Source organism: Lichenostomus cassidix, chromosome 5 (genome assembly GCF_008360975.1).
Source record: "Lichenostomus cassidix isolate B80296 chromosome 5, HeHo_3.0, whole genome shotgun sequence".
In the NCBI taxonomy this organism is placed as follows: domain Eukaryota; kingdom Metazoa; phylum Chordata; class Aves; order Passeriformes; family Meliphagidae; genus Lichenostomus; species Lichenostomus cassidix.
In genome coordinates this window covers 55,311,616-55,338,583 of record NC_139486.1, presented here as the reverse complement: position 1 = coordinate 55,338,583, position 26,968 = coordinate 55,311,616, and the positions used below count along the sequence as shown (strand labels likewise).

Genomic DNA, 26,968 nt, shown 5'->3' with positions numbered 1-26,968 from the left:
CCTCTCAACACTCATTGACAGTGACACTGATAAGAGCAGAAATGTCTGTAGTCCCTGGCCTTGGAATGGATCTCAGCCTTTTCCAGCAGACTTCCAAAATACTTCCTTGAAAATCTTCTATATTCTGACACAAGTTTTATTTCTAACAAAGGCTTAAGCGATTCAGCCAACACTGGTTGTATGATCACAGAGATGGGCAAAAAAAGAACCTGTAAGGAGTTGTCTGGCACTACAGACTGCTCCAAGGCTTGAAGAAACATCAGGAAGGGAGAAAGAGACTGTAAAAAAAAATGCAGGAAAATCAACAAAAGAATACAGCAAGTAGACTGAATCTCAATTTGACCCATGGTTAGAAGTCAGAAAGTTGCACCAGCAGGCTTGGGATTAAGCATGGACTGTTTGTTGGATGATGAAGTGGCTGGATTGTCACAACCAGAGAGTAGTGGTCGACTTGTTCCATGTCCAGATGGAGAGCAGTGATGAGTGGGGTCCCTCAGGAGCCCATATTTGGACCAGTACTGTTTAATACCTTCCTTTAATATTATTTTCTTGAGATTGAAACTAACAGTTAGTTTCAAATAAAAATCAGCAATAGCAAAATAAGGTCATCTGTTAGTTAGAAATTAAGTATAAAGGAGATGCACACATGTCCAGTATGACAGGATTCTCAGTGGGAGGACTTCATATCAAAGGCCTTGCAGAAATCCAGATAGATGACATCAGTAGATCTTCTCTTGTCCACTAGTGTGGTCATTCCATCATAGAAGCCATTGCCTTGGTCAGGCAGGACTGGCCCCTGGCTAATTTAAGTTACTGTGAAACCTTTTCCACACCTTCCTTGTGAGGACAAAGTACAAAGATGAGTTCCTACAAAAACTGGAAATACTTCTGTCTTCTTAATTCAACCTGCAGATTCCATAGGTATTCCTTCTCCATGTCAGCTGAAGATCCTTGTCAGATAAGCCTACCAGCATGCCCTGATCCATATAAAACCTTGCTCATCCATTCCCAGGGACTGAAAATGAACAAACTGAAAGCCCTCAGAAAGGGAAAGCTTAAGATAGTCAGTGACAGAGCTTCTTTCTGCAAACTTAATGATAGGCAAGGGAAGCAAGGTACAGGTGAGGTAAATATACAAGCAGTGCTGTTAGATGTTTATCTAACAGGACTGTTATCTTTACCGGAAGATGTTGTTTTTCCAACAGCTCTTTAAGTGTTTTCAAAGATGCTTTATGAAACATGAAAGTTTTAGTGTAAAGCAGGCAGTGTGCCAGACCGAAGTGGTTTCCTGCAAACAAGCCTAAGCAAAAATATCCTGCTACACTGACACACAAACATGTCTCTACATCATCTGCCATTAGTTATTATTTAACCTTCCCTTTTTTAAGAAATACATGGAGACTTCCCCATATCAATGGTAAGCTTCAGTTAAGCCACTTGGTAGCTCTTAGCTCATTACTAACCTGAGGTAAGAAAAATTTCATGCAATTAACTTCCTTTGGTTTGTTAGGAGAACACACAAGATACTTTACCCGAGTAATTCTAGCCTTGACTTAAAATGCACATCACAAGGAAAGGATACCAGATTTCATCTCATTAGCCAACTAGGTTACAGTGGGTTTGATTTCCTCTGTTGTTTTTTTGTTTGTTTTTTTTTTTACAACTGCCCCTGGGGAAACAGCTCAACTAAGAGTTAGTTTTTGGCCCATGTAGCAGAGTCAGAATATTACCACAGGAAAACCCCAGGAGAATTTTGTTTCTATAATGTTGTTTGAGGGGTGAGGTTAACTGCTAAGCACTCCTTTAAACCAAGCAAACCTACTGGTAGAAAGTTCAATAGTTGCCAGTGCTAGAACTGGCCAAAGCTGGTATTGTAAGAGTTTCCTGTGTGTATTTTTTCTCTGTTTTGTAAAGCATTTTCTCACTTTCTCATAGTGATAGGTACCAGATGGGAGAAAAGAAAAAAGAGGGTTTGAACCAAGCATTTTGACCACAATTTTGCCAAACATATGGTGAAACCAAACAAAAACCACGAGCATCTGTATAAAATTAAAATTTGCAAAATACAGACTTGTGAATTTCCCCCTCTATAACAACATCCAGATCTTTTGCACTTTGGGAGCCCTGCTTGGACCTGACTTGCACAGGTTCCTTAGCATCTGCAGCTAGAAAAGATTCCCAGCTTATTCTTGGACTGAATTGTGTCACAGCAGGACTCTTAGAGCCTCCCTGCCTAAGTGGGAACTCTGGGAAGTGCCGTGATGCAAGAGGCTTGTAAAACACCACGTTGAACTGGAGGAAGGGCAGCAGCACTCATGGGAGTGGCAAGAATGCCAAAAGTAGATTTGGAAAAGAGCCAAGTTCTCAGTTGAACATGAGCTGAGGTTTATGTATTTTGCTAGTTTGAATTACTACCAGAAAGAAAGCACAAAAAAGGGGTCAAGATAAGAAGTTGATTCAAAATATGGATCACCTGGAACCAGGAGAAATAATTCACTACTTTTGAGAGTTTTGGTCACTCAGTACTTTTGTAAGAATAGTTTTATGTCAGTAAGGAACCCCATAGCTCCAGTTAGATGAATCAGGGAAGGATTTTCTCCTTTTGCTTTTTGGTAATGTGCATCTGAGAATTCAGTCCTTCAAAATTAAATGTGTAAAAACATTTTTGAAAATCGATGCTATACAAGCAGGAACAGATATGCAAGAAACCATATAAGGCACTAGAAAACTCTAAGAGTGATGGTTAATTCAGGCAGTAAAATAAACATGAGAGAAATATTAGAAGGAAAATTAATGCTGATAGTGAATTCTCAGGCTCCTGAAGCATTAAAATCCCTGATGTCTTACCAGATTTCTGCATGAAGATCTTCAGAGATCTTCTTCCTGCAGAAGTCTCAGAAACCAATGGGGTTTTAGGTAAGCTCAAGGTTCAACCAAACAAAGGGAAGCTCTGAGGAGTAAACTCTTCGGACTTTTCTAATAAACCAGAAAAATCATCCACAGCACTGAGTCATAAAATCTGCAGCAGGATGGATAGGTTAGATCAGCACAACTTTTTTAGCAGAGGTTTTACAGAGAGGAGCTATCTAATGTATTTGTGTGCTTTTACAAGCACTTTCACTCCTGCCTCTCCTTTATCATGGCTACAGCTAAGCTATTTGAAACCTGCAACGTAAGCACATTCAGTACATGTGTTTACATGTGGCTACAAATGCAGGTATGAGATGTAACAGATCCTTTCTGAATGAGGAGAACAGGGTTATGAAAGCTACTCATCTGTTAGGTCTTTCTGTAAAGCCATCTCTTTCCAGTTTTCTGCCTCTGTCAGGGACAGGAGGAATATTTGAGGTCCAAAAGAGCTTTCTCCTTGCACTCTTTTTAAATGCTTCAATTGATTCTCATTAATCTCTGCCTTCAGTTTGGGAGCTGAGTAAGCTGTTTCTTTCATCTTAAAATTAAATTTGCTTGATAGATTATTATTATTATTATTAGGTAGGGAAAACCCACCTGTTATTTGATGTGTTGGCTTCTGTTCCTTCGGACGTCATTCGTGGATCATTTGCTGCCCTGATCACTGTCACCACTTTAGGCAGTACTTTAAATTGTTACAGAAAAATCATCATCTGGTGATTTCCTAATTATTTTTCATTTATAAATTTCTCTTAACGTCCTGACTCTTGCAACATAAGTCTAGAGCTATTTGGAGTGCTTGAAATAAAATACTTAGCGAAATATAAAATCAATAGATAGCATAAAATACTAACAGAACTGACTGCAAAAACTATGTGTAAATTATTTGGGAGCCAAACAAGTGCAGAGCAGTAACCTGGCACCAGCCCAAATTTGCAAGATGAAGTTGGAGGGAATGGCAAACTACAGGCACTGCTCCAAGTTGATCTTGCACGTTGAAATGTACACCTCAATAACCTGGCATAGCCTGAGGACTTTCCTTTTCAGCTTTCAGAATTTATTTCAATGAAATTTATCTTTCTAAAATAAGAAGAAAAAAAAAGATCTATAGATCTCTCCTGCATCTCAATAAATAATTCGAGGTGTGTAGAAACACAGAGCTAAAGGATAGATAAGAAGAAGAGAGGTTGCTCCTCCTTCAGTAACTACATCCTGTATGGAAACAGAATACCAAAGCATATCTAATTCTGTTAGCTCTCAGTTGGTGAACACTGCTCTGGAACCACAAAAAAAATATATAACAGAGCAGTGGCAAGATATACTCCCAGCACATCACTGATAACACCTGAATGGCACAGCAATGCCTTCTCCTGATCGGATCATGCTGAAACACGAAACAAAACCCAATAAGACAGAGCTGCTCTGACTTTTACAAAGTTTTGCCACCTAATGTGGTCACATTATCACAGATCCATGCTTAAGCAATATACCTCTTCAAGTACAGGACAAACCTCAAAAAGCCCAAATTGGTGGGTGATGTGGAAGGACTCACACTGAAGGCAAAGGACTTAAAGTGTTTATTATTGGGTTACAAGACAGCTCATTTTGATTTGACATACAAATCTGTCCAGAAATTGTTAACAAAAGTTATCAATTTACAGAGAGTTTTGTATGTCAACTCAGATTTCCCGTTACACTCTATTGAAAAGGCAGACAAAGTTTATCAAAAAGATCTTGTACCTCTTTGATTTGACTCTGAAAGTTTTCCTTTGTGCCACAGCACTGTGTTCAGCAGTCAATAAATTAATATTTATGAAATTCATTGCAGTCAGAAATCTCAGTCATGAGCAGACTAACAGATATGCATGTCTGCTGACATTTTTATCAGGTAGTGGTTCTCTTGTGTTTTAAATTAAATTACTCACATGTTCAAGGCTGAGTGCACATTTATATGTTTGCAGAATCTGGGCAGGGCCAGATATCTAAATGAGGATCTGCTGATAAACAATGGAATCTGTGTCCTCCAAAGCTCAAGGCAGGTATTCACCCACTCCTTAGACAAGTCTCACATTGTCCTCCTTCACCAGTATTATCAAAGTGTTTATCTTTAGTGCTACACTTGCTGGCTACTTTCTCCCTCTTTTAAAATCTATAATATGATTTAAGTGAAACAAGGCTTGTAAGGAGAGGTAATAATCTTTTATCAGAGCAACTGATACAAATCTCTTTAGAGCATCAGGACTACAACAACACAACCACTACAATTTCATTAGTCATTTTAACAGAATTGAAATAATGGTCATGACCTCAGCCAAAGCAGTTTGTATTTACTTCTTTCCTACAGAGATCTGGCAATGTACCATAATCCTGCACCAACATGTCTGTCTTTATTCAATTCTATGTCTCTTGAATGAGGCATAAAAAAAACCTCCTTGCTTTCCTTTTTGCATGATAAAATGGGTACAACCATAAAGTGAACAAATTTTAATCTGCCGTGTAACTGGCAGAAAGTTTTCACCAAATCAAATGCTACTTCACAGATTAGCTCCCAGTTGGTTTTAGGCTTTTCCTACTGTTATTGTTGTGAGGTTTTTGGGGGGAGGAATAGAGGAGTTTTTTAAACCTCTTTTCACACTGTTTTTCAGTCTTCACAAATATGTGACATCTATGACTCCCTTATTTTGCCTCAGAACTGCAGCCTGTTGCGTCTAAGATGCTCAGATTCTGCAGTGACCCAAGAAGTCTTGCTACTCTTGCCTGGGAAGGTGCAGAAAGAGGCCACATTCACTAATTGCATGTCAGTAGCTGTGTAGTCAGAGGTAAAACTTGGACCACCTAACACATTTGAAGGCAGCACTTGAGGAAGGGCAGTCCCTGCACTCTCAGATATGATTTAATGAATCTTGCAAGGGGCTTTGACAGAAATGTAATTTGCCAAACACAGCACATTTTTCACTGCCAATTAATTAAACAGCCTTACTCAGAAGAAGTGTCCAGTAAATTAAAGAGCTGCAAGAGTAGAACTTTACATTATCTAATTGTACCACAAACTCAGCTGCTGAAACAGATATGCTTGGTTATCTAAAAGGCTATGTGAAAAGCAGCTTCAAAGGTTTCCCACTGTTATTCCTTAAGTTTGACTTATATTTCTTTCTCATTGTAGCCCTTCATTCTCATGTGACTTCCACAATTACCCAGTGAAAGCAGTGAGTTCCCAGCTCCAGCTATCAATGCCACCAACTTTCAGTGTGCTCTGCAGTATGGGTCAAAAGTTGCCAGAATTAGTCTTTGAAAGATTGCTTCTCTCTTAAAATTCAAAAACTTCTTTATGCATTCCTGCTTATCGTTTGTAACTTCACAAGCACGATTTCAAGACCTGGCTACAAACGGCCATGGAAGATGAGCCAAAACAGTGTTCCAGGATGGAAAGAAGTGCATTATCCAGACCAGAAGAGTTGACTCTCCAGCCAAAAGGCTGTAAAAGGAATGCATCACTTGAACCCTGTCCACCTAAATCATTTCACATGTTTTTGGCACACAAGCCAGTGCTCTGTGGTTTTAAACACACAGAAAGTAAGTTTCCGGTCTCTTCCCAACCATGAAGCTTCACAAGGTTCTCCTGTAAACAAGCACTGCTTTAGGGAACGTAAAAGAATGGTATTCCCCTTTATAAAACAGCATTAAGAATGTGTTTGCCAACACGACGCATGAAAAATTCAGAAAGGGTTGTAATACTGCATGTTACCTGTTTTTGTGGGAAAGAGACAAGAGGAGGTCCCTTTAATAACTTGACACCTTCTAATGGCTTCTAAGAATCCTGTATTTTATTATTACCCAGCCTTATCCCATCTCACTCAGGCTACAGAATAACATGAAATTTGTCTCTCCAAGACTTAAAACTAAATTTTGAAATCTATAGCTTTCTGAAAATATTTTTCTTTTAAAAATATTAATAATTTGTGTTCTTGTATTCAACTCATTTTAGAATAAAATAACTACACAATTTTTATCATCTTAGAGGCCATCTAATCCCTTGTTCTGAAACTACTTAAATAGGCCATGAGTATTTTTCCTCTAAGAAACAAAGAAACTTTAACTCAAAGTCCTTCTCTGAGGAGTGAGAAAGGCTAACAGGCTGAGGCAGACCTCTGTGCTTTCTAAGGATTTCTCCTTGCTGGAAGTCCTCTGAATCAACCAATATTTGCCATAATAAAAATCAACATTTCACTGTTTCTCAGAAAGCTGCACACTACCATTGCACTTCTTAAAAGAAGCAAACAACCTGCAGACATGGTTTTAAATGCAACAACTTACAGGTTTCTCCTTCCTAAACTGGTGACATCTCATATTGTTTCTAGAAGACTATTATTAATAATATCCCTTCACATTTTGCATTTGGAGTAATGAAATATGAGGGTAACTATATAGTTCATTCAGATCAGGAAAATTTTCCAACTCTTCCATTGTACAACGTTATTTCCATCATATACCAGGTACTATGAAAATTAAAATATCCATGGTTGTGGAGAATTCCCATGCTGTGATAATGAAATCCATGGTCTGCCAGCTAAATTTTGTGTTCAGCCTTTGAAGCAGTGATTCTACCTTCACACCATCCAAGCTCTCACAATCAAAGCCTCCTCCACGACTTATAGAATGGTTTGGGTTGAAAGGGATCTTAAAGATCATCTACTTCCAGCCCTCCCTGCCTTAGGCAGGGATGTCTTCCATGAGACCAGGCTGCTCAAATCCTTATCCAATGTGGCCCTGAGCACTTCCAGGGATGGAGCATCCCCAGCTTCTCTGGGCAACCTGTGCCAGAGCCTCACCACCCTCACAAGGAAGAATTTCCTCCTAATGTGGAGCTCTCACTTCTGTCTCACTCTACAGTTACATCACCTTCAGTGGTTTTAGCAGCTGAGACTTCACCTGAAGCAAAGTTACTCCCTGATTTTAACTGAGGTTAATGCTTGAAACTGGAAGTTCGAAGCGGTTAGAGCTGAATGAAGTAAACAACACACATTCACCCAAAAACTGTGTTGTAGTAGAAGGTTCTGTAATATACATTTCATTTAGTTCTCCACAAAAGCTTGGTTTTTAAGCTGTATCATGAACAGACTACATTCCCATCATGCAAATATTACTGTGTATAAGAATATGGATATCCTAAGACTTAGACTGGGTCCATAGTGAGTAATAGATTTTTAGGTCACTCATGTATAAAATTCATACAGTACAATTCATATGGTTTCGAGCCACAAAAAGTATACACTTCATTCTTTCTTTTCCCTTCTTCTTCTGGAAGTAATTTGATTTAATGTGCTTTAAATGAAAGATTCAAAGTAATTTGTAATCTATTCCTAGGCAATTTTGCTTAAAGCACAGTGATAAAAGCTGTGTCATTTGTTAAAAAGGTTTTACTAATGGAAGTAACAACAGTTGTCACCAGTGTCTCTGGATTATCTCCTCTTAATGAGTTGATTCCAGGTATCTTGTTTTCTGGATTAGTTTAAATTAGGTAAGTAAACATACTCTGAACACTGTTAAAAGGTAGGCAGCTGACTATTTGTATAATCATCCTGTTTTTGTGGCAGCTGACCCTTGATCTAGGTCCCATCTATAGTGCATTTTTTAATGTGAGAACATTTCACATGCACAGTAAAAACTGCAGTGCATTGCACTGTTTGCTATTTATTTCTGAACCAGCTCTGCAGTTCTTTTATTGCAGCAGGAAGTTTATTGCCACAGAAGCCTCAGTGAAAAACCACAAAACTGAGCTTCAGTAGGGCAAAAATTGGAAAGCCATGCCTTTTAGCACCAACACCAGTAACTTTTGGACAGACAGCCCTGAAGCAGAGAAACTGCCACTGTTTTTAGACTTTAATGAGGTTGAGTGTGAGCAAATGTATAGGAGACACTTTGTTTAGGGAGCTCTGCTAAACAGGGACCTAATGCAGCCTCAGAGGGGTAAGGGCTGAAGAACTGCTTTAGGGAAAAATCTGTCTATTCCACCACAAACCCCATTTCCAGGCAAGGGTGTTTCGTGTCAAAGACCATATCTGCTAAATTTTATGGGTGTCTTGATAGTGAAAGCATTACTTGAAGTACAGTTATTCCTAATGCAATTTGCAGGGTGTTCATTACCAAGATCATGATTTTTGCTTTTTTTGAACCTTGTGTCACTAAATACACACAAAAGTCTGTGCCAACTCTGTGGCTCCAGCAGTCCTTCCTACATTGAGGTGAATTAATTTTGCAAAGCATGCTCCTGAAGGTTCAGGTAGTCTTCTCTCCAGAGCCCTCAACAAATCTTGAGAACCCATATCCCACTACCTCATTTTATTTCAGTTCTAAACCTCAGGGAAGGATACACCAACAGGTCTGTCTGCATGTGCACCTCTAGCATTGTTCTTCAATTTCAGTCATGCTCAGCTCTCACAAACTCCTTGCAGTTCTGGCTTTAGGGATTTTTTCTATTTTCTCTATTCCAAACTACCTGTACGACTTATTGTCTCTGCATAAACTCTGGAGCACCCAGATCAAGAATAATCATCTTTTCTAGTGCAGTCAGATTTCCCCAAGACACAAAGTTTTCTTGGGTACAGCTACAGGAGTGATGTGTTCTGGTTGCTTTTCAAGGGTCTCTCCACTCCTCTGTGAAGTAGGATTGGTCAGGAAGCTGAGACCAAATAATGATCTCAAACCTTCTGGTGTCACAGTGGATTACTAAATTAAGGTCTATCAAACAACCAGACACCCACAAGCAGCTTGAAGCACCAAAATTACCACTTGTTGAGCACAGTTTACAGAGAACACTTATTCATGCAGTCCTCAAACACAAAATGAGACTATTTCTTCACTATTTTTCTACTTTAATTGCCTAATTTGTTAGTGTTGAGTTCCTGGAGCTCTGCACTTCAGTGTACAACAAAGAGTACCAGTATATTATCAAAATTCAGTAAAGTACTTGCAAGTGAAATAAGTGTTCCAAACTAGCATTTTAACCAACTGATTTTACATCATTGTTCATAGAGCCAATTAGATTCACCTAGAAGAGGAAAAGATAATCATTGCAACAACTACCTCATCACTGCAATTATAGTGAAGATTAGCTTATTTATCAAGATGATTAAAAAAGTGATAATGGCTTTTTCCAGTGTGATATATTTATAGATGTGTGACTAGGAAGAACAAGATTTAGCTTTTTTAAAAATGGAAAGAAATATTTTTTAATAAAATAGGCAATTTTCTACTTCTTTAGAAATGAGCACTTAATTGGCAAGATCAAAGGGTTCTGGATAAATAAACAATATTCCTGATGTGTTTAGCAATTAAGCACTGCAATTTCTACAGAAAGTATACCACCCACTTTTAGTTCACCTCTCAGATAAGTGTTTCATAAGAAATAGCTCTTGTTGCTTTCTTTTAAGTGGTCTTTCAAGCACTAATGGCTGTGCAATCTATTTAAAAAATGGAGAGGGGAGGGCTTGCATAGGTTTTCTTGGGTTTTTGTTAAATCTGATTTGCCTAATCTGAATTGCTTGGATGCCAAGCTTTGCTGGGCTTTTTTCATTTGTTTTTTAATGGAGTTTCTGTCATTAAAAACGAATTTCAAATTGCACTGATATTTTAATGCACTAGGTGGCATAATGATATTCATAATAGAGCAAATTAAATGATTCCCCAGCATCCAGATACTTAGTTGACTAAAGGAAGCCACCCTCTCTGCCAGATAAGAACTTCTATGATAACTTTTCTAATTATAGGATTGCTAATACTTGTAAGTATCTTTTTAGTTCGTGGGAAGAGTACTTCAAATTTTGAGAGAAAAAAAATTCATATTTAAAGAAGATTTAGGAATTGAAAGTCCTTGAAGGTAGGAATTGAAAGTCCTTGAAGGTAGGATTTTCAGTAAAAAATCCTTTAAACCTTCTTCCAATCCTGATTGTGATCAAGTTTACCCTGAGCAATTTTACTTGTGGCCAACAATAAAGCAAATCAAAGAAATGTGAGCTTGAGAGCATTCACTTGTTCTAGGACTCCTGTTCCATCAGCTTTGCTGTGGGCCACATTAAACATGTGTTGACACTGCCAGGAATTGGACCCGGTGACTTGAATCAATCTTTTTCATTTCTAACTCTATTAACTCCACAATTATTGTGGACATAATGAAAGATCCTTTTAGACTGATTCTGGTGTCAGTCTGAACCAGCATTATGTCCAAAAAAATTTAAGTCATCTTCATTTACTGTAAACTCAGAGACTTGCTTTTTGCTGCAGGTGTTCTGTCACGGTTTGCTTGAATTCAGGGCAGTAAATTACAAGACATGTCAATGTAAAGAGGCAGTGAAATCATTTATCATTAACTTGAAGAGGCCATTATTCAGCTGGGGAAGATGACTATTTTATGAAATACAAAGGATGAGATCATGATTTAGTGACCAGAAGTGTTCATTTTCCAAAACATAGCAGTATGTAGCGAATGTGAGATAGGAAAGGAGGCTAAGAAGTTGATATAATTTTATCTGGATATTTTTTTTATACTGGCCATCACAGTTAAAATTGGCTTTTATGAAAGCTGCTGCTGATTAGCAGACACAATTTTTGATTGACTAATGGCTATATCTGTCCCACTCCTTTCTGTGCTACTACAACTCTCACAAGTTGCAGCACTGCCACAAGCAGGAGACCTATCAGAGCACCAAGAAGAGATTTACAATGGTATAAATCCTTCTGTCCTTTAAGGATGATTTGAAATAGTGGCATTTCTAAACAAACACAGAGAGTCCAGAAATTATAATTTCTCTAGTTTGTTCTCCTTTTTTGATGCAGTTACTAACATATTTACCTGTTTTAAGAAATTATCTCCACTCAGAAAACTTATTTGTGCAAGGATAGTAGGACAATGCTATTGCTGTGACTAATTTTGTGTTCAGCACAGAAAAGGTGAGCCAAATTATCAATTCCTAGAGGAAATTAAAGACAGGAGTTCTCTATTTTATGACACAGGCCATGAGGAATACTGAAGCCCTACCTTTTCCAGCTGGTGCATCCCTTCCTCTACACAGCAAATTGATGCCAATGTTCTCAGGGTCTGGGGATAAAGGCACCTGAAACAATCCTGGCGGCAGATCTTAAACAGAGCAGCAACACCTCCTTCCTGCAGAGGGAAAACAGAAATCAGGGAAGTGGCACTGGAGCTTTCCCTAGTACTTCACCAAGGTTGGGATGGGGGGCAGATTCCTTTAGCAGTTTATCCAAAATAGCTGTCATAACACCAGCAGAGAGGGTGTTAAGCTCACACAGAGAACTCAAGTGGATTAATGCTTGCACACTCAGTGATGATAAAGTCATACAGCCTCAGTAGGAGGTGTGCTTAAGTGATTGACTTCTACCAATTACAAGCTCCATCTAAATTAAACCTGACATTCCTGCAAAAATTACAAAGAATCGTCAATAGGTGGCAATTAGAGTGACATTTAAGTGATCGTTCAGCCATATTCTATTAGTATAAAATAGATTTTTGTTATCATCTATTTCCCATTCCTCTAAATTTCTGAGCTCCATGCAATATTTACTTAATGCTAAAATTATGAACGAGAAGGTTCAAATAAGGTGGAAATAGGTGCCAAATTAAAAACAGATACAATCCATAGCTTCATCCTCTAATAAATAAAATTTGCATTCCTAGAAGTTTGTTTTTTTTTTAAATACAACATTCTTGACAAAGAATGGAGTACATGCTAGAGTAGCTATCCTTAATTCATTTCCAACACAGCTTGTAAATATATTTTAGTAAAGTTCACGTTACAGATGGAAATATGTAAATAAATACTAACAATATATGCACTTCCTATTGTAGGTTTTTTTAATTATTTTTCATTTTTAAATATTGTCCTATCAGATAGAGTACAGATGACATATATGAGGCAAGAGCAGACATATGATGAAGAGAAAAGCATTTAAATTATTGATGACAGATGAAAGATCTCAAACTAAAGTATTCAGATTACAGCAGTAAATTTAAAATAGTTGAAATCATGGACCAAGTGTGAAATATACCCTTTTTAAAAGCCTATATCAGTAGGCTCTGTTTAAAAGTATTTTTAGATTCACAGAAATAACCCATTTTTTTCCTCAACCATTTGTGTTATTTGAAAGCTCAACAGGTTATACTGACTAAAAACCTCTGGGCTACAATTCAGACTTCACTCATTTTCAGAATTCTTTATTTTTGTACTGGTTCTGCTTGAATAGACTAGTGAATAATAGAGCAAGCAAAAGCCTATGTTCAGTCTAACAAAAAATTTATACCAACTCTTATAGGAATAGACAAAATTAACAGTTCAACATATTATCCAGATAGAAGTTTCATATCATGACTTTGCACAAGTATATGGAATTTCTATGGCATCAGTGAAAACACTGGGATTCCTGAAGTTTGCTGAGAGTAAAACTTATTTTTGGAATTGTAAGAAGTGTTCATATGTCTGTACAAGTTATTTTATATCCAGTACTGCTACCTATAGCCTAATACAGAAAGATATTTCTGAGTCTTTAAATTAAAAAAGAGGCAGTACATTAACAAAAAAGTTTCAGTCATATCCACAAAAGGACACTGATATTTCACCCAGGCAGTAATTAAATTATCTATCAAAAATATTGGGACAAAAGTGTTGCACTGTGATTCCCAAGCCAAAGGTGACTGTTTTGTTAGGGTTTTTTTTTTTTTAAATTTCATTATCAATTTCAAATTTCCCACAGTTCAATGGAGTCAGGGATGATCTGATCCTCTGCTTTGGCCATAATAAGCAGAAGTTTGTGGACAGCTCTAGTAAAGCTCAAGTGATGTTGGCACATTTGCTTCAAGCCTTCTCTGTGCCAAATGGGTGCCTTGATTTTGCTTCTGATGGACAGGAAGTGATTTATCACCGCATTTGTCAGGAGGTGATCTGTAATCTTCATTTTGCGCTTCATGTGCCATTACTAAGCTGTAAAATATTGACCATGAGTAATGAACTGAGAGATCTTTAAGTGAAATATTGGACAGGTAGAAAACACTAAACCTCACTCCATGGCTTGTGAAAACCAATCTCCTCACTGGGATCAGAGCAGTTCTGAGAATTTATTCACCTTCCTCAAGACTCATCCCCTGTATCTTTTGCAATGATGCCAAACCTTTCCACCTGACAGGAATATACATAAACTGGTCAAGTGGGTGAACATTCAGAGGAAGAGAGAGGTACTTGCTGTACTGCTTGGTGACCTACTTCTCTCCCATACTGGATTAACAGGAATTCAGTTTTGTGGGATGCTGTTCAGAAGGGCTAGCTGTAGGTAGCAAAATCACCTGAAATGCAATCACCAAAACTATGTGAATTGAGTAAATAAAGAGGAGAAGGAAAACACCTCTAACTGGACAATTTCATAGTTTCAGCCTGAAGAGACTCAAAAGGCAGTAAATTCTCATCAAGACTTTGACAACATTTATAATTATCTTGATAGATGATCTCCAGAGAGATCATCATAAATACTTGCTAGAAAGGAACTGGCATATAAAGGTAAGGCAAGGTGCATTAGAAGCTTCTCAGAGCAAGTGGTCTGCTGTACAGCCATAAGGAACTCAAATAGCCAAGTGTTCTCCAAAGGGGGTGTTATGCAGGTAGGATTATCTTCATTTTTGCTTCTTTCTCTTATACAAGCCTATTATTGTTGAGTACTTGGCTCAATGCAGTTGGTATTGGACTCTATCATCAGTAAAATGGATTTTTGCAAAAACACTATTTTCTTTATCCCTCTGTGACCTATTTATTATAACTCAGAAAGAGATTTTTACAAATTCCTCTGGTTGTTACCAATCCAAATCTGTTTATAACCCGTTTGCTCCAAGTAATGCTAATTTTCTTATCTTGTCTTTACTACTACTCATATTTGTTAGAGACCTCAGGCTTTATATCTCTGACAGCTAGTGAGAACTACTAGCTGGCTGCCAGGGTGAGTCAGCAACATGATTTTTTCACAGCAGATTACAAAGTTATGTGGTAAAAAACAAAGTGTCAAAGAATGCCTGGAGGTGGAATAAAATTTCAGGTGATGCTTCAGCATGGAGGGGAGCATTTCATAGCCCTTTTTAATTTCTGTAAAATATTAGCAAGGGATGGGGAAGGAGATAGAAGACTGAAGCCCTTACCAAAGTGCAAAATAAGATTCAAGTTCCTATAATATCATAGCTTTGAAACACTATTGTGATTCTTTTTTTGGAACATCTAAGATATTGGTGTGCTTTAGAGTTGTAATTTATAGCTTGGGACAGGAAAAAAAAAACTAATACCAGTGTTCCACAAGATCACACTTTGTCATAGAGGGTAAGACCTCAAGGTTACACGAACAAATTTGTTGAGTTTTGCTTTCACAGTAAACAAAAATTCAGCCTCTCCAGCTAGGTTTTATCAAGGATACTATGACAGCTCTCAAGGAAGCTAGGGATTCAGAAAAAGATTTTGAGATCTTTGCATGACTTCAATCCTTTTTCACTCTCAGAATGATTGAGAACGATTTCAAATAATTTTAGTGGGTTTTGGTTTGGTTTTTTTGGAAGTCACCCTGAATTTTTACTGTCATAACTAACTATTCATGTCATAGCTAACTAAAGCCAGTGCCTCTCTCTTCCTCTCTGCTTCACAGATTGTGAAACCTGCCACAAATGAAACCTGAATTATAGCACAAGCAGCATTTCATGTGTTACCTGGTCAAAAACTGGAAATGTCAAAAACTCTGCTAACAATAAATAAAATCATACTTTATTCCTATTGGGAGCTTCTGGAAAGGTGCTAGTTAACATCCAAAGCGAGCAAAGCTCAGTGTTGTTAAATTTCTTTGTCTGACCAGAACTCTTTACCCATTTGATCAATTTGAAATTCTGCTCTGTTACAATTCTTCTTCTCCTTTGGTCACTGATGCAGGTAGCTGAGGCAATGCAGAGGGTGCAGGATAATGGTGAGTCTGGACAAATGCATTTCCCTGTGCACAGGGCAGACAGGAGTGGGACAGGTGATGCAATCACAGCTGTAATTTGGCAGCCAAACACCACTTAGGGTTCTTTGCATAAGGGGATGCATTTCCTTTTTTTGTAAACCTGTGACACACCCAGGTTTTAGCAATATATTAGTTTAGTGATTTATGAAAGGTCGGACTTCACTTCTGTTAAATTTAACTGTTATGGAAGTCGTAAAATGATAAAAAGCCAAAGACCAATTTTCTTTAATTTGTTATTTCTGCACTTCCTCAATAGTCAATGTTTCAACATTGTTTTTGGGTACCACTGAGTGGAGCTCAAATACCAATTTAGGAAAAAACGAAACCTCTTGGGCAGTTGCCAGAATCCACTGCAGGTTTCTGAGTCTACCTCATTCTCAGCCTTCAGAACAGAGGAGTACCTTTTGTGGTGTAAATATCCATCTAAAGGCACATCAGAAATAAAAGTAATTAAATGTTGCTGTTTGACCCTATCTCTGAGCAGGACAAGGAACAGGCACAGCACTCCAAAAGCAGAAGGTGGGGGAGGGAAGGTTTTCCTCTTTCTGCATGCCCTGTGGTTGTGATTATCCTAGCCTCAACAAGACACCATGTCCCACCTTTCTCACTTTTTCAAGATCCAAATGTCCTCAAAGGTGCAAACTCTGCAGGGATTTCCAGAATCACGGGTCTTGGCAGAATGACTCATTTGTATCAAGAGCTAGCACCAGCTACTCAGTAAATGAGAACACACACTGACAGAAGTAACTGCAGTGATGCTCTTTCATAAAAGGATAATAAAGAGTGCAAAGTATTTCTAAATTTGCATCTTTAATAATATCTCTAACCATCCCCATCCACACAGCTGAAGAGGTCTTGCTGTTTCTCTACATAATCAGCCACAGCCATGGCTAACTGTAAAGTTTCTTTCCACTTACATGGCTGATACTTAAAAAATGCTATCAGGAGAGACACTCAGAGAGTTTCCAAAATGGTGAAGGAAGTGCTAATACCTCAGCTGACACAAAGACCACTGCAACTGAAACTGTTCAAAAGCTCGTTGGATCTTTCCACCCTACTGAAGCTGCTTGCTGAGGTATTGAGCTTTATTAAAGTAAAGGTTAGGGGGATGTGGCCCTCTTTAAAAAAGACCCTCTAATACAATAGTTGTGGTGGTAAACTCTGTAGAGCAACACTTGCAAGAGCAGCACAAGAAAAGAAAAGAAGTAGTTTCTCAGACTAAATTTCGTAGCTCTTAGTAAAATTTCTTTCTTGTTTGGCTAGTCTGCTTTGGATTACTCCACCCATTGCTCACCTTGGCTATGATTCGGCAGAGATGAGCACCTTCCTGGGCAAGGCTGAGCAAACCGCTGACCGCCGACTCCGTGACGTACAGACTGCCCGAGAGCTCTATCTGCCTCAGCAGGTTCTGGGGGACGAGATAAAAACTTGGAGGAGTCAGACTGATAACACTGATGCACATTGATCATTGCCTTAATTGCCATTGATAAGATAGTAACCAAAGAGAGGGATATTTCAAAATAAATAGTAACATATTAAGACAATGGGTATATGTGTAAGAATGTTAAGTATAGAACCCTTTGGCTATTTAGTAAATTGTTATTGCTTTTGTTCTGGGATTGAATCAGAATTTTCAGAAGGTAATTAATTTAGCTAAGAAGCTGAATCACATGGTGATACAAGATTTCCACCTTATTTATAAAGAATGCTACAACACTCTTTTTTACACTACCTTCTAGGGCTCTTCACTGCTCTCAGACAAAATGTCTTTGACTAATAGAGAAAATTCTTATGAAGAATATAAGGTATGAAATAGATAAAAATATTTTTATCTCTGTAAATAGTTATATTGCTTTTGCATTTGTGTCATTGCAGTTAGGGAAGCACAGCTGCAAGAAGAACATGAAGTCAATTTCACTTTACTGTTTCTGAAAGAAAGAGATAGAATCACTAGAAAAATTAATTCTATTTGCTAGGAGGAGGAAGGTAAGCATTTTTGTATTTAATCCAACTTTGAAAGTAGTGCAAGGAAGTATTTCACATTTTACACTGTTATTTATACAAAATTCAATTACCTTCACTTTCAGAGGCTCTGTTCTTAGCATTGGAAAAACATTCCATAACAGACATAGCTTAAGAGTTCACATTTCAATATGAACCTATCCTGAATAAAATCCCGATACACTGATTAGAACAAAAACTCTTCACACAATTTAAGCTGAAACCACTCACACAGACACTTAGTCTGTTCCAGAGGGGCGAACTAAGCCCAGACAATATGTTTTTATGGCAGAAGTGGGCACACATAGCCTGACTGAAGGCCTCAGAAAACTCTTCATAGAATTGTTTTTATTAATGAGTTCTAAGCCAAGTCCTTCAGCCACACAAATACACACAAGATGATGTGGAGTCCATAACTGCACTCCCATAGAGGAAAAAAGGACTAGGATTTCAAGTGTGTCAGTAGATGCCAAGATGCCCAAAGGCAGAAATATCAATAATGAAGAACTGCTTTTCAGACTGAAAAGAATAAGCATCTTAACAATGGTAACCTACTCACTGAATTTGAAATGTGCAAAATTATTTACACACTTCATACATTTCATGTAGTTTTCATAAATCCTAACCGAAGAGCATTAGCAAGTAGCTTATTACCTTGACTGCAATTCTGCAAAGGTATCTTGGGGATTCTCACCTCTTAGTAATCTTTTAAAACTAGAATAGATGTTTCTAAACAACCACTTCCTTTTCCCCAATCTTAATGCATCCAGGTATGTTAGAATTTGACCAGTACCCTGCATTAATTATGTTCAAGCACAAAGCAAATACTATTTAACTATTTCGTCTTCACTAAACCTCTCCTTTCCTCTTTTTCTGGAGGGAAAACACAAAATTTCAGCATAACATCACTTCTAAAACTTGGACAAATTAATTCAGCATAATTTCATTTGAAGTTTTAATATTTAAGGAAGGGAGGGAGGAAGGGAGGGAGGAAGGAAGTTAAGATAGGTTGGCTAGACTTGCAAGTTGCTACTATTTCAATAACGATCTAATGGGAAAAAAAATGTATTTGCAGCCACAGTCTAATCACCCAGTGCATTTCACAGAATCAGAATCACAGAATGGGTAAGGCAGAAAGGGACAACCAGAAGTCATCATTTAGGTGCCTTGCAAGAAAGAGACATCAGGAAAAGTAAGCAACTTGGTGAGCCACAAGCTCATTTTTTTGGGATTTGAGGTTTTGGAGAATGTGATGATAAAAACACCTAAATCTCATTGCAACCTATTTGAGTTACTGATCATAAGTTTGTTGAAAATTGAGAACTGTAATTCTAATCCTTCTCTTTGTCACAGAATGGCTTAGGTTGGAAGGGTCCTTAAAAATCATCTAAGTTCCACGAGCAGGGACACCTTTCACTAGATCAGGTTGCTCAGAGCCCCAAACAATCCAGACTTGGATCATTAATGGATGTCTCCCTCAAGATTCAATAATTTTGGAAGACCTTTTTTGGTTTGTTTTAAACTTAACTTCACAGTTTATTTTACTGTAAACTAACCTGTGCCTCATGTGTTAAAACCAGCTCTATCAATTGGCCAAAATACTGGGCAACAGTAGTGAGTGTTTCATTAATACAAGATTTCATGGATTTCAGTATCTCTTCATCTTCAGTCTGTAAGCACCTGAAAGAGAAAGGAAAGGGATGAAGGAAAAAAAAGATACAACAGACCTGATTGTTGGAGGTGAGGTCTCTGTGAATAACAGGATTTAATGGGAATTCAGCTGTTCCCAAGGACATTATCTTTATGCCATTAACATCATTCCAGACTTTAATAAAAGCTTTATCTATGCATGGCAAATGAAATTTCTACACCATGAAAGCATCACATTGGACACTACTTAATAATTTTGGGATCACAATTTATTTCACAGACTGGAGGCCAAATTTTGCTGCAGCTGCTGTGTGTTTTTAGAGTGCAACACTGCTCTTTTCCACTTATGCTGATAGTTCCACTCTTGGATGCCTGCATTTCAACTGCAGCTGTGCACATCCACCCATCTTACCTGATCAATGAAGGGCTTTCAGCAATTTTCATTTCTTTGCCTTTTTTGTCATAGTTTAATGATAGCAGGATAAGAGTGAGGAAATAATTGTGTGTCCAGATGAGTTAAACAACATAATCAAAAATAAAACTTGGCCCTCTATACAGAAAGATACATAAAGCATCTTTGCAGACTTATTTATCCTGTAACCAGTGATGCTTGGCTATAATTGAAGAAATGAGATAAATGTGGAAAACTTTGTACAATTCAAATAAAATAACTAATACTTCCTCTCAGAAATGCATTCATTTGACTTGTCAGAACATATTCCACCCAGGCAGGCCACAGGTAATGGAAGATATAGTTATGTTGATCAGCCTCTCTACCTACATGCGGGTCACATTTTCAACTTTACCTGCCTGTCAGCTATATCAATTTTTTTGTCAAAAAGACAAGAAGGGAGAGAGCTGATACAGGGCAGACTCTTTGAGATTGGAGCTCTTATTAAATCACTGTGTCTCATGGTAGAACATAAAACTAAAGTCTGAGCTGTGTGGGTTTGGCAAAAAGCAATAGTGCTCAGAAAAATGTTATTTTCTGATAATTAGATCGTGTATTTTTCTCTGATGATCCTCCCAGAACAGAATGACTTTCACAGTGTTTAAAGTAAATCAAGAAACAGTGATTGAACTGTGCTGGAGGAAATAGGTAACTTATGTTTGAAAGTAGAACTATCATGAGAAGAATTACAGAGATTTTTATTTTCCAGTCTCAGCATTCCAGAGTGCAGGGAGAAGAGTAAACCTACCACTACAATTTAAAGGAAGGTACAATTATTTTGGTTTGTTTATAATACATGGATGTTTTCAGATGGGAACATGTAGTATGACAGTCTCGCAACCCAAGTTTTCACACCAGCTAGAACCTTGACTCCACAGAACTAGAAGGGAACATTGTCACTGACATCATTAGAGCCAGACTTTCTCCCTTGGTGTCTAAAAGTCCTGAAGAACCCACTTGCATGCAGCTTTGCATCTATGTCAGGCTCTCTGTGCACCAGCAGATCCCATCTTTCATTAGGATGCAGTTTAGGTAAAAGCAAATCACTTCACCCACCAGAGATGAACATTAAGAACATTGCAAAGCTACAGAGGTCTAGTTCAAGCTATTGAGGGTGTTGGTGGATTTGTGTTTCTCATTCGAAATTCTAACACATAATAAAACAGCAAAATTGATATTTCAACTGCAAAATTTAAGTTACCTTTCTGTGAAGGCCGTGAATTCTGAGCACTTGTCTATTAAAAGTTTTTCAAGCTGCAGAGATAGAGAAGGTGCTTTTAAAGCAAATTCCATACACACAATTGCCTGTCAAAAATAAGCAATGCTTGTTTGCTAATTGACAACCCTCCCAAAACATAATATTTCATATGACCACCCTTCACCTACTTTTCTGAATAAAACAGGTAGAGATATATCTGAGGTTAATAATAAAAAAGTAGCATTTTCTACATTACAAATGCAAAGGAACCCACTGATGGGGTGTCAAATACTTTAGTCCTTAGTCCTCAAAAAACATTTTTTCAATGCAATTTGACAACAATATTACCATTCAGAATCAAGCCTATGACAAAATAAGTCAAGAATGTTTCCATTGCTGAAAAGGGATTGGAAAGCCTTAAATAAGGGACTAGTATCAGTTTGTGAGGATTTCTTACAGTTTGTTTAAGTTTGAATTAATATATACTAAAATAAAAATTCAAAAAGGGAGAGGAACATGATGTCAGCTAAGGCATCATCTCACCTGGTGCATGTCCTCTGAGGAGCTCCTGGTGAAGGTGTTGTACTCATTTATCATGGAGCGCACGTGGCAGTTCACCCTCACTGTCATGCTGTGGACTCTCTGCCATCTGCTCTTCTCCAGCTTCTGAGCAATCCTGGTCAATTCTGTGCTTATGATCCAAGCTCTCTTCAGCAGAAGCTGCAAGTTATCACAAGTGCTATACTGTGAGGAAAGGATGAGTTCATTCTGTTCATCCTTCTCGATGCTGATGGGTTTGGACTGGAGAATGCACATGCATTCACAGTCTGTCATCAGCTTCAGGTCTTCCATCCATCGCTGAACTGAGTCCACCTGGATCAGGTGCATGCTGGAAGGCACAGAAAGAGGGGGAAGAATGAGGCAAAACAAAACAGCCTTAGGATAACCACCAGCAACATCATGCAGCTGCACCCACTGCTTGCAATTGATTGACAAAAGGCAAATAATTGAACAAATAGGTTGCTTGTGGTAACAGAGCAAAATGTTTAGCTCTTTATTGCAAAGAGATGCTCTGGATTTCTAATCACTTTTATACCACATACCCTGCTATAAAATTATATCTGAAAATCAGTGGACATTCAAAGTAAGTAAACAGATGTTTGAATGATGTGGTTTTGGGAAAATGTTTCTTGTACATTCAGAGTTTAATGTGGAGAAGGAGCAAAGCTGTGAATGTGTTTGCTTGTTGTTTTGGGACTGCTAGGTTTTTCTAGACACTTGACCTGTCAGGTGCTTAGCAGAAAGTTTCACCCTGCAGCATCTCTCCAAAGCCCTTCCAAATGTACAGCCAGGCCAAGACAGTGAACAATCCTGCCAGTAATATCTCCTTGTTCCATGTCATAATCCCTTAAACCTCAGCTGAATTCTACTTCCTGACCACACCTTTACCTTCCCCCTTATTTCTCATTGCTCTCTGGACAATTTGCACACTGACTTCACTGACATTTTTTACCCTACAGCAAATATGGTGTGAGCCAGAAAGGCTGAAAAGCTCCTTGACAAGTGTAACCTGACATAAGGGCAATGAGCCTGCATTTTGTGCCCTTGCACCCTCCAGCCACTAAAATGTGGTACCCAAGGCAGAAATTGCACTGATTCTGAGCTCATCACTGTGATCACAAATTTCTCAGAGCCTTGAGATCAAGATGTCTGATTTTTTTTTTTACAAGGTACCCAGATCCTAATAAAAATACCTTAATCCTCATCCAACCATATTAAAAGTTTCCAAAGGATTGAAGATGAAAGGTAAAGTGGAAATTAAATTAAGTGAATAAAAGAAAAACTGGATTTAACTTTTTTTTTTTTCCAAAATTTTATTGGTATCTTATAGCTAGTCTGAAGTGTAGTGGATTGTTGTCTACTCTCTGAACACATGTGCAGGTTTTTATGAGATAATACCTGAAAAGACAAAAAGAAAATTTGTATTATAGTCCCCATTCTTTCAATTTAGATACTGATTTATTGCAACTCAGCCACACAGCAGTAGTGTTCTGTGCTGTTATATAAAACCCTACTGTCAGGCCAAAATCTGCAATTACATTAGCTAAGCTAAGGAAGACCAGGTGGAAGGCTTTCTCAATTCTTGTGCTTCCATTTATACAGTGAGCACCAGATGAACTCAAGAAATCTCCTGCCAGACCACTCCAGTAATATTCCATAAATAAACAAAATGTATTTACGTACACAGGAAAAGAAGGCTCACCTCAAGTATCATCTAATATAAATTGACAGCAAACAAGATACAAGAGATCAGTTTCATTGATCCAATCTCCCTTTTCACAATATATGATGAAACTACTTTTAATTTCAAACTTTACAGGCTACTGCTATTTAAGGCCTTTATTTCACTCAGCCCTGAATATTGTGTAATTGCATCGCATGATCGATTGAGGCCCACTTTCTTCTTGATATGTGTAGTTTCCTTATTGCCTTTTTGGATCTGAAGCAAGGTTTCCTAATAAACAAAAACAACAACTTTAGAAGTTTTGAGACCATGATTTATGACGATGTGCATAGTTTGCATGCAGAACAGGATAAAATCATTTGACACAGAGTAATGTATCTTTCATTTCCAAAGTGCACTGTGATAATTGATTAAATCTCTGTTTAGTAAGTAGAAATAAACTTCTGCTTTATAAACTCACATGGCCCAAAAACTAGGATAGAAAGTTAGTGAGGGAAAAAAAAGCAACAAAAAAAACCCTTTCATTCATATTTCTTTTAGTCACAAAAGCCATTCTTCACTCTAAAGAGAGAAAAAAGATGATGAGTTTTACAAAAAAAAGCACAGATGTTAAAGAAACTCTTGCTTGCTTCTGTTCCACTAATTGCCAGAAGTAGAACTGTAGAATGTAGGATCTTCTGTCACTGAAACTTAGTATTCCTTAACTGACAAGAGCAAAAAATAATACCATTCATCTTCCAGAGAATCACAGAAAACTCCCCCTGCTTACTATGTCAGCTTTTTTGACAACTGGTCCTTTAAATTAGACATACATCATTATCACTCAAATGAAATACATAAATGATTCACCTTCATCCAAATTTCACTGTATTTAGAGAAAGTCTTCTTAAGCATTCCACAGATGAATTTGTAGACTCATTTTTTACTTATTAAAATAAGGAAAGCAAAAAGTGTGATCGTCCCTAATTAGCTATTAAGAATCATATTCCAGACAGCATTTACTGAACTCAGAAAACAAGTTGGAAATTTCCATTTTGTCTCCCCATTACTGAAAAAAAAAATAAAAATCTACGCCTACAAAATAAAAAGAACTATAATGGTTCAGACAAAAAAAACAAACAAACTCTGTTTAGCCCATTATCCTGGTCCCAACATGCCCATTAGGAGATGCATAAGGAAAGATTATAAGAAGTGTGGCAAGAGCTGAGCAACCCCTCCTTCCCATCTTCTGGCAATTAGTGGTTTAGGAACTTCCCCAGCCAGAAGTTGTGTCAGAGCAGGATGTTTTCACAATTCATGAAACAAAAGTAGCCATTAATCCCTTTTTGAACTCAGTTATACCTTTGGCCTTTGCAACATCTAGTAGCAGCATCTCACATCGTTTTTTTTTTTTTGTACGGAAAAGTGTTTCTTATTGTTTGTTTTAAACTTTCTGCCTGGAGATATGAACACACTTTACTTGCCATATTCTAAGAGATACTGTAAATGAAATGACAGTTCTGTATTTACCCTCTTCATGCAATTCATTATTTTATTTGTTCTATCCCATCTTCTCTAAGTTGTTTTATTTCCATGTAGTGAATTCAGTCTGTCTAGTCTGTCCCCTTACAGATATTACTCCAACCCTCTAATCATTCACTTTCCCCACATTTTCAATAAGCTTTTCCAGTTTTCCTGTGTCCCAAGATGTGATGACAAAGACAGAACACAATATACAAAATCCAGGAAAATGTATACATTTTAAACACATTTTCTGCACAGTCCCTAATTTTCAACAACTCTTGAATTTCTCTTTTGCTGGAGTTATTCCCAGAGGGCTGTTTCATTTTTACCTTTCTAAAAATATACTTATTTTGTTTTCAGAATCCTTTTCATGAGTGATAATACATAATGTAGAGTTCACTACTCTATATATGTGAGGAAAGAAATTGTTCTTTATTTTCCTTTCCCTCCTCATATGCACTACTTTATGTTCCTTAACATGGAGTTTATTCTAGCTTTTTAGTCTTGCCTTTTCCTGCTTTTCAGGTCATTAAATACATTAAATAAGATTTGTTCCAGCATAAGGGACCTTACTGGTGTGATTTGCCACAGTTCTGTTTAACTGAGCAACAGTGTCTGGTTAACTGGCTGAGACCCTGATGTTTATGGAATCATAGAATCATTTAGGTTGGAGAAGACTTCTAACAGCATCAATTTCAGCCATTAACCCAGCACTGCCAGGTCCACCATTAAAGCATGCCCCTAAATGCCACATCTACACAGCTTTTAAACGCCTTCAGGGATGGTGACTCAAACACTTCCCCAGGGACTCCATTCCAGTGTCTGACAACCCTTTCAGTGAAGAAATTTTCCATAATTTTCAGTCTCAGCCTTCTCTGGGGCAATACTTGTGTGGTTGTTTCCCCTTGCAGTAAGGGGGCTTCATTCTGTTCCCTGCCCTGTCTTGCAGCTCAGGGGGCTGAGAAGCTGCAGAACAGCTGGCCTTACCATAAAGAATGAGGCAAGAAGGCATTGGGTACCTCAGCCTTTTCCTCATCCTCTGTCACTGTGTTTTCCCCCCACAGCCAATAAAGGATGGAGGTTCTCCTTAGCCCTCCTTTTGTTGCCAATGTATTCATAGAAACACTTTTTATTGTTTCGTAGAGCAGTAGCCAGATTAATTCTGGTTGGGCTTTAGCCTCTCTAATTTTTTCCCTGCATCACCCCATGGCATCCTTGTAGTTCTCGAGAGCTGCTCTCCCTTCCTTCCCAAGGTGATAAAATTTCCTTTTTCCCCTGAATTCCAGCCAAGGCTCTCTGTTCAGCCAGGCCAGTTTTCTTCCCCATTGGCTCATCTTTTGGCACATGGGCATAGCCTGCTCCTGTGCCTTTAGGATTTCCTTCTTGAAAGGAAAATGTAGAGATATGTACATGGATAGTAGTTACCCACTAGTTAAAATTACTGAATTTAGTACGCCATGGCATATTGACAAAAAAGCAATTTATCTAGACTCTACATTATAGAAGCAGCATTTAATGTAAAAACAGTTGTAAAAATAATTCAGTGCAAAAAGAAAATTCAAGAGAAAGTCTCTAACATTTCTTCAAAGTCATTCTATTTTAATTGAGGTCATAAAGTATGTGACATAGTTTTCAAGAGCACTCAACTAAACTTGAGTAACAAGCAATTCGAATACTCTGAATTCTAGTGTGCTTGCCAAAATACATAGTCTTTTAAAAACTATGTAACTTTGAAAAAATCCTCTGGTGTCCCTGGCTGAGGCCAGCTTAGAGAAACAGCCTGTTAAATGAGTGTTACTTAAAGAGGTGTATGGACCTTGTTTCATATAGATGTTTCTGCACTACATAACACATCGCAGGTAAATTTCGTCATGGACATTAAAAATATCCCCATTTTAAATTTCTGAGACATGTGATATTCAAAGTTCTGTTACCAGCATTTCCCTTTTTCCCCCTTTTCTAATTTTTTTTCTCT

The 26,968-nt window shown here is 37.8% G+C and overlaps 1 protein-coding gene across 1 annotated transcript in view; it reads right to left on the bottom strand.

Moving 5' to 3' along the window:
• INSC (INSC spindle orientation adaptor protein) overlaps positions 1-26,968 on the bottom strand; it is a 116,562-nt gene that overhangs the window by 29,061 nt on the left and 60,533 nt on the right. Inside the window, exons 3-7 of the mRNA XM_085063204.1 lie at positions 21,789-22,134; positions 21,249-21,301; positions 19,503-19,626; positions 17,240-17,353; positions 11,945-12,070 (exon numbers count right to left, since the gene is read on the bottom strand). Of these exons, the coding sequence (XP_084919330.1) occupies positions 11,945-12,070; positions 17,240-17,353; positions 19,503-19,626; positions 21,249-21,301; positions 21,789-22,134 (763 nt within the window). The remainder of the gene's footprint in view (positions 1-11,944; positions 12,071-17,239; positions 17,354-19,502; positions 19,627-21,248; positions 21,302-21,788; positions 22,135-26,968) is intronic.